This window comes from Vipera ursinii (assembly GCF_947247035.1).
Source record: "Vipera ursinii genome assembly, chromosome: 1".
Classification (NCBI taxonomy): domain Eukaryota; kingdom Metazoa; phylum Chordata; class Lepidosauria; order Squamata; family Viperidae; genus Vipera; species Vipera ursinii.
In genome coordinates this window covers 332,486,800-332,501,922 of record NC_139512.1, presented here as the reverse complement: position 1 = coordinate 332,501,922, position 15,123 = coordinate 332,486,800, and the positions used below count along the sequence as shown (strand labels likewise).

Genomic DNA, 15,123 nt, shown 5'->3' with positions numbered 1-15,123 from the left:
CCACATTTGTTAAGTGAATCACTGCAGTTGTTAAGTTAGTAACACAGTTGTTAAGTGAATCTGGCTTCCCCAATGACTTTCCTTGTAAGAAGGTCGCAAAAGGGGATCACATAACACTGGGATGCTGCAATCGTCATAAATATCCGCCAGTTGCCAAGTGTCCAAATTTTGATTATGTGACCATGGGGATGCTGCGCAACAGTTGTGTGAAAAACGATCATATCACTTTTTTCAGTTTTGTTGTAACTTTGAACTGTTGTTAAGTCGAGGACTCTCCGTAAGTCAATGGTGGAAGCTTAATAATGGCACAATTCACTTAACAACAATGAAATACTTCACTACTAAGCAATTCGCTTAACAATCGTGGCAAAAAAAGTTGTAAAATTGGGCCCAACTCACTTAATAAGAGCCTTGCTTAGCAATGGAAATTCCAGTTGTAGCCATAACTTAAGGACTAGTTACAATGTGATCAACAGATAGAGAAAAGCAGATACCTATTGTAAATAACAAGGCTGCTACAGAACTCCACCCACCTGCAGAAGGAGTGGGAACAATTCCAGTGGTAGGACTCCCAAGGGGAGGTCATATTTCAGCCAAAGTTTCTGGTTGGTTGAACTGTTTGCTTTGCTTAGCCTTGGGTGACATGCAGCTGGGACTTTGCAGAATCTACCCACACCATCCTGAAAGCTGTTGTGGCACCTTCTGGATCAGGCTATATATAACCCCAAAACCTTAGACTCCCAGAGGCCCTCCAAATTGTCTTCAGCTTTATTTTTAAGATGACAGGATATGTGTCTAGGGAGCAATCAATAATGTATTTAGTTTAATCTGATTTAACTGATGGTTACACTTAGTTAAGTAAGAGAGGAAGGACGGAGGGGAGGGGGGGCTTGGGCACGGGGTGCTCTGGTGCCTGTGCAGTGGGGAGGTCGTGGTCCTTGGGCCTCCACGTGCAAGGCCCCCATTCTGTGCTACAACTGTGGCCGCAGCTGCTGCTTTTCCAGGCAGGCGCCGTGATATTCCTGAGTGCCTTTGGTTGTCCTCTCCTGCTGCCATTTGTCTGAGATGATATAGGTTCTCCTGCTTGAACAGGGGGCTGGACTAGAAGACCTCCAAGGTCCCTTTCAGATTCTATTCTATTCTATTCTAATACACTCACACAAGTAATAAATATGCGTTAATTTTTGCACCTTACACCTGCCTCCTTCTGGAGGGCAGTTCCTAGCAAGCCAACTATTAAATAAAGGTAAAGGTAAAGGTTCCCCCGCACATGCGTGCTAGTCGTTTCCGACTCTAGGGGCTGGTGCTCATCTCCATTTCAAAGCCAAAGAGCCAGCGCTTGTCTGAAGACGTCTCCGTGGTCATGTGGCCAGCATGACTAGACGCCAAAGGCGCACAGAACGCTGTTACCTTCCCACCGTAGTGGTCCCTATTTTTCTACTTGCATTTTTACGTGCTTTTGAACTGCTAGGTTGGCAGAAGCTGGGACGAGTAACAGGCGCTCACTCTGTTACGCGGCACTCGGGATTTGACCTGCCAAACTGCCGACCATCTGATCGACAAGCTCAGCGTCTTAACCCACTGAGCCACCGCGTCCCTACTGAGCCACCGCGTCCCTAACTATTAAATGCAACCCCACAAAACAGTGTCCCTGAGCCCTAAATAGCAACTCACCTAACCAGAACAATGCTGCATTTACAAGTTGAGGAGAAGGCCTATTTTCATTTGGTTAGCTTTTGAGGATTTTTTTTTTCATAAAGCTCCCAAATACTTTTAGGCACTGGTCATGCTGAGTATGTGGATGAGTGGTTTTGAATGCATTCTTTTTATAGTCCACTAACCCCAGCAAAAGACTTTGGAACCAGAATTATTTTTATAGAAATTCACAATAGGATTACTTCACATTTCCTCTTTTTCCGCAATGCCACCCAATGTTTCTCTCTGTGTTGTCATCCCCTAATGCCACCTTAATTTCACACTTTTTTAACCCAACCTTCCCCAAGCTGGACCTTCCAGAAATGCTGGGCATGGTGCCCATCATTGCCAGTCAGTATTTTCCATTTGGAAAAGCAACCTGTCCTTGACATTTAACAAAGAGAACAGGAAATTATCTCCTTCCCAAGGGAAAGAGATAACATGCCACATTTTAAGTAACCCCCACTTTTTTTTTAAATATCACATGCATCACTTTGCATAGCGAAGGAGATAATGCAAAATGACTCGATATTAAATCAAGCTCTTAAATCTACCGTATGGAAGTCTGTTGGAAATTGTACCAAGTGCAGCTAAATCTCCAATTTTAGAGCACATTAAAACCCCCGTGACACTAAAAAGGAACCTTTATTTTTGGGGATATCGAATGAATAAAGCATCGTAAGAATAGCCTGTTCCACTTGATTCATTTACAAAAGTGCAAAATCGCTGTCCACTATTTCTACATAGTAACATATCAGATCTATAAATGGGGTATCAATCAGGAAGAGGGCCTCATCTGTTGTTGCACTCATTCTTTAAATACCCTCCCCCTGGAAATAAAGATTACATTGTTGTAATTTAGTCACAAGCCAAAAAAATATTTCAATTCATCGTGCTTGAGCATTCATAATAGTGCAAGTAGGAACTACGCGTTGCCATTGTTACATTTCTTTATATGTTTTAGGGAGATATTTTAAATGCATTTTAAATATTTTATATACTGACAAGAGAATGCAGATAATTTATATTTATTTATTCATTTGTGCCTTCAATTTAGTCTTGATTCCTAGCAACTGCTTGGACAAATCCTTGCAGTTTCCTCAGCAACATTTTTAGAAGTGGCTTACCATTACTTTCTTTTTCCTAGGTCTGAGAGAGAGAGACTGGCCCAAGGTCATCCAACTGCCTTTATGTCTAAGGCAGGACTAGAACTCATGGTCTCCCGGATTCTAGTCTGGTGCTTTTAACCGCCTATAATACATTGGCTGTGAGCAAGTGACATAGGAAGACTGGAAATAAAGACATAGGAAGACTGGAAATAACTCAACTTTCGACATCATTGGCTTAGGACAGCCAGGTGTGACTTACTTAATTCACCTCACCTCAGCCAGTATGCCCAAAGTGATGTGATGGTGATAAGCCATTTACAGGTCAGGAAGGGCATCTTGTGGCAGTTCAAATAAACTGTGAACCCTGCCATGAAATGTTTGTTAATACAAAAATAACATAATTTCCTTCCCCTCAAAAAAACCTGATTTTTTTTTATTTTTGCAGATACTTCTGTAAATATTAGCTCAACAAAAGTCCATAACACCCACTGATTTGTTGCATGGCTGTTGCCCTTGAAGCCAGTTCATTAACTTCAGCTTCTGAAAAATTTTGCTATTAGCATTTCAGTTGTAAAACTCCAAGATGCTTTCTCCAATCTAGGGAATTCTGGGAGTTGTAGTCTTAACATATCTAGAGGATACCAGGGTAGGAAAGACTGATCTAACCCAAGGTTTAAGGAATTATATTAGTTTCCTATTTACCGTATTTTTCGGACCATAAGACGCACTTTTTTCCCCCAAAAGTGGGGAGGGGGGAAACGAGGGTGCGTCTTATGGTCCAAAGGTGATCCGTATGGCCAGCCCCAACCTCTGCAAGTGGAAAGCAAGGGAGCTTGCCAGGAGCACGAATCGGCACGTGCTGAGAAACGCCAATCTCACGCTCCTGCAATTTGCCTCGCTCGGTTTCAGCTTCCCTTGCTACAAGAGAAAGCAGGCTGAAACGGAGTGAGGGAGATTGCCAGGAATGCGAATCGGCTGATCTCGCGCTGCTGCAATCTCCCTCGTTTCAGCCTGCTTTCTCTTGTAGCAAGGGAAGCTGAAACCGAGCGAGGGAGTTTGCAGGAGCGCGAGATCGGCCGATTCGCATTTCTGGCAATCTCCCTCGCTCCGTTTCAGCTTGCTTTCTGAAAGAGAAAGCCGGGCCGCAGGGCCGCCTCCGCGGGTACTGCTCTAATGCAGAGAGGGAAGGACAAAGAGGGAGGGAAGGAAGGAAGGAAGGAGGAAGGGACAATGGGAGAGGGAGGGAGAGAGAGAAAGAGAGAGAGAGAGAGAGGAGAAAGAAATAGGGAGGGAGAGAAAGAGGGAGAGAGAGAGGAGAAAGAAAGGGAGAGAAAGAGGGAGAGCGAAAGAGCAAGGGAGAGAAAGAAAGGGAGAGAGAGAGAGAAAGGGAGAGATAGAGGGAAAGAGAAAAATAGGGAGAGAAAGAGGGAGAGAGAAGGAGAAAGAAAGGAAGGGAAATAGAGGGAGAGAGAGAAAGGGAGAGATAGAGGGAAAGAGAAAAATAGGGAGAGAAAGAGGGAGATGGAAAGAAAGGGAGAGGAGAGAGAAAGAAAGAGGGAGGGGGAGAGAGGGAGAAAAAGAGAAGGAGAGAGAGAAATTAAATTAGTAACATGATTGTTAAGTGAATCTGGTTTCCTCACTAACTTTGCTTCTCAGAAGGTTGCAAAAGGCGATCACATGACCCTGGAACAATGTGACCATCATAAATATGAATCAATTGCCAAGCATCAGAATGTAAATCACATGACCGTGGGGATACTGCAAGAGTCATAAGTGTGAAAAATGGTCATAAGTCACTTTTCAGTGCCGTCGTAACTTTGAACAGTCACTAAGTGAAACACTGTAAGTCAAGGACTACCTGTACTTTATCTTTTTTTTCCTTTTTTGGTGGGGGGTCAAGTTTTTGACACCTTGCTGGGTGACTGGTGGTACTCGGACATTGCCTTGTCCTAAAAGTGATACAATGGATGAAAAGGTTGAAAAGCCCTGTTTTAGTATACCGGTACTATTTGGTTCAGAATTTTTTTTTCTTGTTTGCCTGCTCTAAAAACTGGGTGTGTCTTATGGTCAGCTGCGTCTTATGGTCCGAAAAATACGGTAATTTCTAAGTTCAAATTAATGGCTAGAGACCAAAATTGTTTAAGACTTTCTCCAAGTACTATCAACCTAAGAAATACTTTACACATTATAAATGAGGCAGAATTCTCCATGATGGCACTCTAACTCTGGAACATGTCTCAAGGGTGATGCAATTGGTATCAATAGCAACCCTGCTCATTTTTCTGCCTCAACACACACACACACACACACACACACACACACACAGACACACACACAGACACACACACAACACACAGACACACACACAGACACACACACACACACACACACACACACACACACACACACACATATATATATATATATATATATATATATATATATATATATATATATATATATATATATATATATATATATATATATATATATGTTTTCTGAGGTTTTCGCGGGTGTTCGTATGTGGATCTTTGGTTATTCGGGTTTTTCCCCGCGTAGAACTAAAGGTGTAGGCGCGACGTTTCGACGGAACACCCCCACCATTCAAAACACACTCCCACCCAATCAGAACACACTTGGTCTCCCACCCAATCAGAGCACATCTCCACCCACAAAACACACCCCCTCTGGCAGTTTAAAAAAGAGGAACAAACAGCCACATGCTTCTCCCAGAAGAAGGAAGCAGAAGCCACCAGCCTGATGATGACGGATGGGATTCTGTCGAAACGTCGCGCCTACACCTTTAGTTCTACGCGGGGAAAAACCCGAATAACCAAAGATCCATATATATATATATATATATATATATATATATATATATATATATATATATATATATATATATATATATATATTTTCTTGCTTGCTGACTAAATAAACCTGTATGGCTTGTTATTTACAGCATTAATACCAACATTTATGAGATGAAAGGTGGTTTATAGTCATCACCACAAAATTCAGTACCTTCTGGCCAGGTTGCAGCACTGGCCAATTTTGTTTCTGATTGCCAGAGTCTTCAATATGTTCCTTGAAGTGGCCATCCTCATATGAAAGGGTGCTCTGATGTGAGGATGCTCTGTTGTGTTCCGGCTGCAGGGGATGAACTTGAGTTGACATAAGCATCCCATCCCCCAGCAAAGGGGGTGCAGAAATGCGGGTGCCCAACAGGGACCGCTTCCCCAGCCTCCTGGACAGCACACTCGCCATCACGGACACACTGCGATCAATGAAGAAGGAAAGGACATTCATTACAATTAATAATAATTATTGGAAGATGGGGATTTAATAGCACCTCTATCCCAGGGCTGGCCAAGGGTCACACTTTATTAAAGTGGGGGGAAGCACAGAGGTCTCAGTCTGGCAGGGCAACACTGCAAAGTGGGAAGGATCATGTCATCTATTTGGTGAAGCCAGGATGTTTGGACTTTTTAGATTTGGAGTTATTGGGGGCATTCCTGGAAAGCCTAGTTAGAATGTAAACTCCAATTTTTTACATTTCTGTCACCAGATTAGCTAAAACCACATCTCTTGATGTTCAACAACAGTAGCCACGGCAGGTGCTGAGAGCTCCAATAAAGGGCTTGCGGACCACAGTTTGCCAGTTTGGGTTCACACTTCTCAAGCACAACATTCAAGCAATCCTAAGGAAACAGAGCCTTTATAAGGAAAACCAGACACACAAGTATTCCACACATACATTTCAACTTTATGGTTCCTAGATGCCAACTACAAGCAAAGCCCACAGTACCTGAGGGGCCAAGAAAAACTAGGCACAACATTCCTGCAACATGAAGCTCTGTACTTCAAATGAATATACCAGCCAACATTCGCCTAAGATAGCCCAAATGAATGTGAGGCTACACATCCTTCATGGCACTGAGGTCAGGCATTTTCAGTAGGTCTGCAGTTTGCTTTGGAAAAGTCTACAGCCCTATCACTATATAACCAAACAGGAGTCCTCAGCATGTCGGACTTCTGAAACTATTTTGCCTGGAATCAAGCCCACCTAGAAACAGATCTTACCCCAAGAAAGTCCTGCTCTCTAATTGCATCCACACATGGGTTCAAGCCAGGAATGTATTTTCAATTAAAATAGGCTTTTTTTGCAGTTTTAAAGTAGTGAGGAAGAAGAGAAGAAAGTTCCCTTGTGTAGACATGCAGCACTGAGCTTTTGCAATGAAAGAATCGAGAAAGAGATTTCTGTGTTTTGCATCAATTAGGGAGTGCTTTGTGTCAAAAGACAGTTTAGGAACAGAATAGACAAGCAAAACCAATACCCACGCATGTCCCATGGGATAGTACTGACAGGAAGCGCTAGCCCCAAAGCTCAGGAATGGCTTTTTCAGAACTCAGCAAGCCACTGCTGTGTAAACAAAAAGTTGCACTCAGAAGTCAGCCTGCTGAAAAAGAAATGCTTACGGTACAACCCACCATTGGGCATGTATAATCTATAGCAGAGGAGCAAACATGAGGTTCCTGGGCTGTATGTGGCCCCTAAAAACTCTGGGCAAGTATCCCAGAGATCTGGTATAATCTAATTAAGGTAACAGAAGATGGAAATTATTAAGTACGTAGCAGGAGTCATCCTATTAACCAGATTTAATGGTAAGGAAATGTAAAGGAACTCAAACTCAGTTTTATTCTGGCTCTTCCCACTTCTTTCTGAACTGAACGTACTTAAAGACAAAACATGGGACCTTAGCCTGCAAGGTCCCTGATTATAGGAAGCCTGGAATTCACCTGAATCTAGAGCTCACTACTGGAAATTACAACAAAGCATTGATTTCAGGACATGTGTGAAATGCCTGACTTACACACATCACAATTGTATGTATCGGAGCTTAAAGGAGTGAGAATATTTTAGTTTGTTCTCAATGTACAATTTCCAAGCTGGTCTGAACCATAGCATTTCTTTAGGAAATGAAGAAATTTAACCAAGCTGAGAAAGAAGAGACAAACAGCAATATGCAGGCATCAAAGCAGGTAGATCTTCGGGACACAGTCTGCCTTTTAAATTCTTCCCCTCTGACAGCACTTTGCCAAACTGAAATTCCAAGAATTATTCCTGTCAAATTGGCATGTTACATTATATTTTAGGTATTAGTAACCTGAGAAAAATCCAAGTTGCAACCACCAGATCATTGCCCCAAGGCAGCCTACAAATGAAACAAAAATGGTACAGTACAAAAATTATGCAAGCAAGGATAAATGACAGAGACCCTTTTTCCCCCCAGAAGTTTCCTATTATGACCCATTAACAGTATAATTGGCAGGCACTAAAAGAGAGGGGTTGTTTGTGATTCTGGGGGCATCAGGTTCTGTACCCAGTAAGCCACCTGCTCCCTCCAGAATTTAGCTAAAATTTTACCTCCATGTTTTAATTTGTATATATAGGTTTCATTCAGACCATCTCACCTAACTCTCTCTCATACTTGGACGAGAACTGCCTTTTCCCAAATTGGACCCTCAGATATCCTGGAATTAAAACTCCAGGAATTTGTAGCCAGTTGGTTAGAACACATCTAAAAGGGCTAACTGATGGGATTCAAGATAAGGTTTTACAATCTGGGTATGAAGTACAGGTAGTCTTTGACTTATCACTGCCCATTACAGTCATAAGTAATGATGGACATAAAGCGGGTACCCTATGTTGACCGACCTAATTTCATGACCTTTTTTGCAGTGGTTGTTAAGTGAATCACTGTGATTGTTAAAGGAATCCATGGTTGTTAAGCAAGCCCATTGCTCACTATGGGGTGTTTTTGCCAAAAAATGAGAAGCAAATGCTGGGTTTTGGCAAAACAATATCCTGGAATTAAAACTCCAGGAATTTGTAGCCAGTTGGTTAGAACACATCTAAAAGGGCTAACTGATGGGATTCAAGATAAGGTTTTACAATCTGGGTATGAAGTATAAATTGCATAAATTGCATGGGTATAAATTGCAATCATATAACTAGGGGCAGCTTCTGGACCTTCAGAACTGGGTTGTAATACTTTTTTGGAATTTATTATAACTTTGAAGAGTCACTAAGCAATTAGTCGTAAATCGAGAATTACCTATACTAGTTGTTTTTAATTCAGAGAGCAAGCTGGCCTGCAAAAGGCAAGTTGGTAAGGCAACAAAAAGGAACACTACAAATGATTCTAATCAGTTGAAAGTATCTGTTAGCTCTGAGCAGCTAGTTCTATTTATTGATTTCATCTGTGCAATCAGATTGCTTCAATTCTGCCTGGTAGATGTTCTGCCTTCATTGTAGTATTGCTTTGGCGAGTAAGAACTGGATGAAATCGCAGGCTGAATATACTTTAGAAGCAGTTACAACTGTATCTTTACAGGCTGCTTCTATCATAATACAATAGTTGTTACTCTCTGACTGAGATTCATATCCTGCTTATGATTTAGCAATATGGTTTGGAACAATAGTTTTACTTATCCACTTCCAAAACAGAACTACGAAAACAAGTTAGAATTTCTCTCTTGGATATACTACCTATTTATATGTGAGGGAGAGGGTAAACATTTTCTTTAAAAATCCTCTTGACATTTGAGGAGTTGTAGTCACGTTTACCTCATTTTGGTGCTTGGGTAGTCTCTCCTGGAAAGTAAATGACAGAAATGGGGAGCAGGTTAAGAAAAAAAAAGGGGGCTTGGGCAAGTTTTCTTCTTGGTTCCCATTCCATTCTTCATTTCCAGACTCAACACTCTCAGCACACAACATATTGTTTCTGGCAAGCCTACCTGCAAGATATGGATGACTGGATGGGTAAGTGGGTAACATTAACTATCGCATACCAGAAATGCCTCAACCCACTGTTCCCCACAGAGTTGCAGCAGGACTGATCCCAAAAGATAGGATGGTTGCCATCTAATTCTTCTGAAACAAGTTAGGTGAACTTCAACAGATTCTAAATTAATGACACCAATTTACACTCCCACAATCCTCTACAAAATTCTATTAGCTAGCAATGAGGGCTGAATTCTAAAACATCTGGAGAGCTTCCCTTAACAGTACAGATTACCTAAAACTACAAATCTTAGCTTTAGGTAAACTTTCAAAATTGGGTCACATTTTTAATCTATTTTTTTTCCCTTTAATGATACTGTAATCCCTTGCATTGGAGTGGAGTTGGGGCGACTGAATAGAGCTGAGCGCTTACTAGCCAGATGCCCTTCCTGACACCTACAGGGAATTTGCAACAGACAATTACTCATTGCGCCCAGACAGAAATATCTGCCGCTACCTAGGAGCAAAGTCTCCTCATTGTGAGGCAAGAACCCCACTTCTAGGCCACCACGCTGCCTACATTTTTAATCTAATAGTTCTTTCAAATTAAAATCCCAAACTGCAAACTTTACATAATACATCTAGAAATGTAAAATCCAAAAACTGACATTTAAGAGCTTTCCAGAAGTTGTAAACAAATGCTTTATTTTGCTTTTAAATCACCTTATTCAATGGATGCAATCCTGGGTGACTGCCTAAAGTAATGGGCAATTTTGAAAACCAAAGATCTGTATTTAAGTAGTGTTTGTATCAGTGTACATTATTTTAGTCCCATTTGTTGTTTTGGCAATGGGGGACAATCTAAATTGTGTACAATGTCAGAATCTCTTTCTTGCAGCCCAGAAATGTTTCTGTAATCTACTGAATTTGAGGAAACACTGAGGTGTTAGACTAAACATAAAAGTGAGCTTTATGGCAACAGCCCCCACTGCCTCAGCCCTGTGCTGAGGCAACACCAAAGGGTTAAAAGTGAGATTCTCCAAGAAGGAAAAAGCACGGATTAGGAGCTTTCTTAGAAGGAAAGTCTAAAACCTGCAAATTTAAATCAGTTACTTTCAGCATATTCCCTAGAGTCTGTTAAGGAGGAGTGGCAATCTTGCCTGGAGGCAGGTATGAGTCTGTAAGAGCTGGAAGAGAAAGAGCAAAGTATGCATACTCTCCTTGTGAAGGCACTAGTGGCATTATTCCTCACGCTTATAATATCTCCCCAGCAACAGTTTATCTGTCATTGTTCAGGCACATTTATACAATAGTTTGACAGGAACTCGACTGCAAGGGAGATCCCTTTTATTTCCCACGTTCGAGTGACAGAATTGAGGACATGGTAGGAGCATTTGTTCCCACCTCCCCTTGCAAAGTGAACCAGATTTCAAAACTATTCCAAGAGAAGAAAAGTTTATAATGTCATACCAAATTCAATCAGCACTGCACACAACCTGCTCGAACTGCAAAATGGTAAAACCAGTAGGAACTAGGTGCTAGAATTGATCCTTTTCACACAGAAGCAATAGATTCCCAGTTCAGGCTGGAAAAGAGCAGTCACAAACCATAAAGCCACACTGCACAATACAGACAAAGCTAAAATAGATTCACCAGTCTTCTGCTTTTCCCATCACATCCAAGTGCAAAAGTAACTTTGAACAAAACACAGAGGCTCAGTTCACTAGGGTTAACACATCTGGGCTGCAGAAACCCAGGAAACCACTAGATAGCAGCAAAGAGGGGCACTTTTCTGTATTTTTTCTATATCTTTTTGCTGTCATCTTGAGTTGCCCAGATTTTCAGAGTCTAGACCTGATAGTTATGGAGTTCACACAATATGATATATCCAAATTAAGAAAAAACAGATTACAATATTTTAAAAGAATTATTAGGTATGCTAATAATGAGATTGCATGGCTAATACAATATGATTAAAATAACAGCTGGCTTTCTGCAATACAGTAATCCACAGCCTGTGTAATGTGTAAACCAGTTAGCAAGTTCCATCAGCAAGTCTACTTATCGAATTCTGCAGCTCAATCCCAAATGAATGCAGAATAACACACACACACCTGATACTTCATTAACGCAAAGGACAAATTTCATCACAAAAATCAAGACAGGTAGTTTTGGGGGACAGGAAAGAGTTAGAAATGTTCTCTGTGCGGTCTCTGCTTAGTCCTCTTTAAAAAAAAGGAATCACCAAAAACTTCCAGGACAGCCTGAGGGATGTCAATTGGCAGAAAGGGGGTGCTGTTTCCAATCAAATTCACAAATGTTATGGGCAGCATCTGCCAAGGATGAGCAGCATGCTGCACTAGGACCACATGGAAATTTCAAAGCTCATTGCAAGCATGCAGGTCAGACTCTGGCAAAAGCAACCCATCCAATTTTATTGCCTGGCAAAGGAGAAAGCAGAAAAGGTGGGAGAGACTCTGATACCAAAGGGAGAGGGAAAAATGGGGGTGTTGCAAACCTACTTCTGGGTCTGGCCCTGCCCACTGCTTGCTTAAACCCCAATCCACATTGCTGCATAATTTCTTGCAGATCACTGCCAAAGGAATACACTCTTAACAATAACAACAATAACAATAATGGCTGCCAAACTACACCCTTGTCTCTGATTTAACGCCAGATACTAAAATCAAAACACCATTAGGAGGGGCACAGTAGCTACATATGCAAGAACCGTATGCACAACAGAAACTGTTCGTGCAACTTTCTCTGAGCTGCATCATATTTTAATTCCCTGCCATAGAAATGATCAAAGAGAAAGCTAGCCTTTTTTCTGCAGACTGAACATCACACCAGCAGGATTTTTTCCTGGAAGCAAACTACTGTACACCAGTCTTTTTCCCCAGAACTCCTTATAAATGCTGGAAAAGGGGCTTGAGGGATTTTTCTAGTAAAGATCGCCATGAGGTTGGGAGTGGACAGATTGAAAAGATGAGAAAATTTTCTTTTCTTTTTTTTTATTGAAAAGTTTTACATTTTTTTAACAAAACTCCTCCCAACCCCCTCCCCTCTCCCCAACCCTCCCCCACACCTCCCTCCCCCACACCTCCCTCCCTTCCCCCTCCCCCCTCCCCGACTTCCCAGAGCTAAATGCAGGGTATAAAAATACAAACAATCATAATCTACCTTATGCAAACAACAATAAACTATTAAATCTATCGTACTTTAACTCTTATAAAATAACTACAAGCAATATAAATATCACATCACATCAATACTTATTCAAATGCTAGATGAAACTTTTTAGTCCCATATTTATTCTGGATATAATCAATCCAATTTTCTAACTGGGAAAATGTCCCTGGTTGAATTTGAAAGTGACAGTACCAAGCCAACATTGGCTGCCCACAAAAAAGCTAAGTGGGATCAAACCTCCTTGGTAGTGGGATAGGAGGCCACCAGGGAATCCCAAGGCTATGGCTAGACAGGAAAATGGATAAAAACATCAGAAAAGTAGGTAGTAGCAAAGCACTACCACAGGATTGCCAAGAAAATGAAAAGCAGTTCCTGGCCAGAAGTTAAAGTCAACTCAAAGATGGCTTTACATTTGCTTCAACCTACTCATCTCAAGAGGGTCCTCTGCCTTTAGTATAGCTTTGCAGGGTATAGCTGAAAGTGAGGGTTTGGGCCTTCAAAAATGTTATTTCATCAGCACTTTACATTAACTCAAAGTGGGGAGCCAGTTTAAGACAGAGGTTAAGGCATCAGGCTAGAAAACTTGAGACTGTGAGTTCCAGTCCTGCTTTAGGCCCAAAGCCAGCTGAGCAACTTTGACCAGTCGCTCTTTTTCAGATCTGGGAAGCAGGAAATGGCAAACCCTTTCTGAAATCTTGCCAAGAAAACTGCAGGGACTTGTCCAGGCAGTCGCCAGGAGTCAAGACTGACTTGGAAGCTGCACACACCCACCACACAAAATGTTCACAGTTGGTTCTCCCCACCTCTTTTGAGAATCTGGGACCCTGCCATTTTTGCCATTTGAAATGTACAAAAAGACTTTTCCTGCCTGCAAAAGTTTCTAGTCCATAAATAATTTGTTAAGTCCATTATATAACTTGCTTAGGGCAATCTTGGTGACTCTGAAGAAGAAAAAGAAGCAAGCCATTTTTTTTGGAAAGGAACTTCTGCCTGGCAGTAAGAGCTCTGATCACTGGCTAATCACAAACTTAGTCAGCAACACGTATACCACGAGAAAATGGCAGGAGCCGAGAAGTCACCACACCACTGCATGGAAAAAGGTAATCAAGTACCAGCTATCAGCCATCAAACAGATGTTAGTTAACTCACAGGACAATATGTCAAAGAAGTTCAGGACTACATCTCCCAGACTGCACAGCCGTGGATACTGGCATATTGTGCAGTAAATTGTGTGATTTGGAGAAGGCCCCAACTCTCAAGCAGAAGATCTGAGATATGTTCCAAGTTGCAAGGAGGCAGCATAAAGAAGGGGTGTGGCACAAAAGGGGGGGTGACACAAGATGTACCACTTAGGGCTACAAGAGGAGTGAAAACCTGCATGGTAACAAAATGGGAAACAGGAAGGGCCAATGGTATACGGCTCCCTACATTTGAGGCAGCCTCCCCTTCCCATCTCATCTCACCCTGTTCTATTTCAAGGCCAGAGCAGGGCCCAGAGAAGCTTGCTCATGCCACAGATTCCCCATTAAGAGGTGCCACTTTCTCTCTCTTTCTCTTCTACCCCACAAATAAAGAGACTCAAAGAAAGCAGCATCTGCTGAAATGCAGCATGCTGGCTATGTTCACAGAACATCCTTACCTGGGTTGCTGTGTTAAACACTTCTGGAGGATTTGCACAGTGACTTGAGCTATAAATTAATCAAACTGGCTGGATTCACACAACATGCAAATCCAACAAGCTCACCCCACATATTGTGTAAAAACAAATACTAGGCCTTTCATTGACCAATGCAAGTTATGAAAAATATTTAAGTTCTTCCAGCTAGCAGAACTCCAAGAAGATTGTTAGGCAGGGAATCTTCAGACTATGATCTTTTGGTTCTAAAATTTGTCACACTAAGCTTCAGTTTCCTAAAAAGTCTTCCTAAAATGTCCCCATCCAAATATCTACATCTTTCCTAAAACAAAGACACAGGAATTCAGGTCTGGGAAACCAGAAGGCTGGCACGCAAAGAGCCATTTATTTAATTGCTTACCGGAGCATTTTAACTGCACTTTAGAACTCCACACCATTAGAACAGTGAGCCCTGAGCTGCAATCTCAGTGAGATTTACTTTTGAACGAATACATTCAAACCTGCACAGCATTATGGAAGAGAGGGTGCATGACAAATGGGATCCAAGCTGTGGAAGGCACTGCCCAGAAGCTGAAGCCTTGTGTAGCTATGCAAAAGCTAACAGCTGCACAAGTATATTTATGTTAGGAGTCTGTGAGAAAGAAATCCACAGTGAAGGGTGACAGCTGCAGAGACCTACAGAACAAAACATAGTTGCCTTGCGC

General features: G+C 41.8%; 1 protein-coding gene across 6 annotated transcripts in view; it reads right to left on the bottom strand.

The window, feature by feature from the left end:
* ZNF395 (zinc finger protein 395) overlaps positions 1-15,123 on the bottom strand; it is a 46,286-nt gene that overhangs the window by 25,018 nt on the left and 6,145 nt on the right. For 5 of the 6 annotated variants that reach the window (XM_083348441.1, XM_083348443.1, XM_083348442.1 and 2 more), the window contains exon 2: positions 5,829-6,081. In XM_083348441.1, coding sequence (XP_083204567.1) covers positions 5,829-6,071 — 243 coding nt within the window. In that variant the 5' untranslated portion in view covers positions 6,072-6,081. Of the gene's footprint in view, positions 1-5,828; positions 6,082-7,972; positions 8,021-9,435; positions 9,463-15,123 lie in introns of all 6 variants that reach the window. The other variant, XM_083348439.1, reaches the window with a different exon arrangement.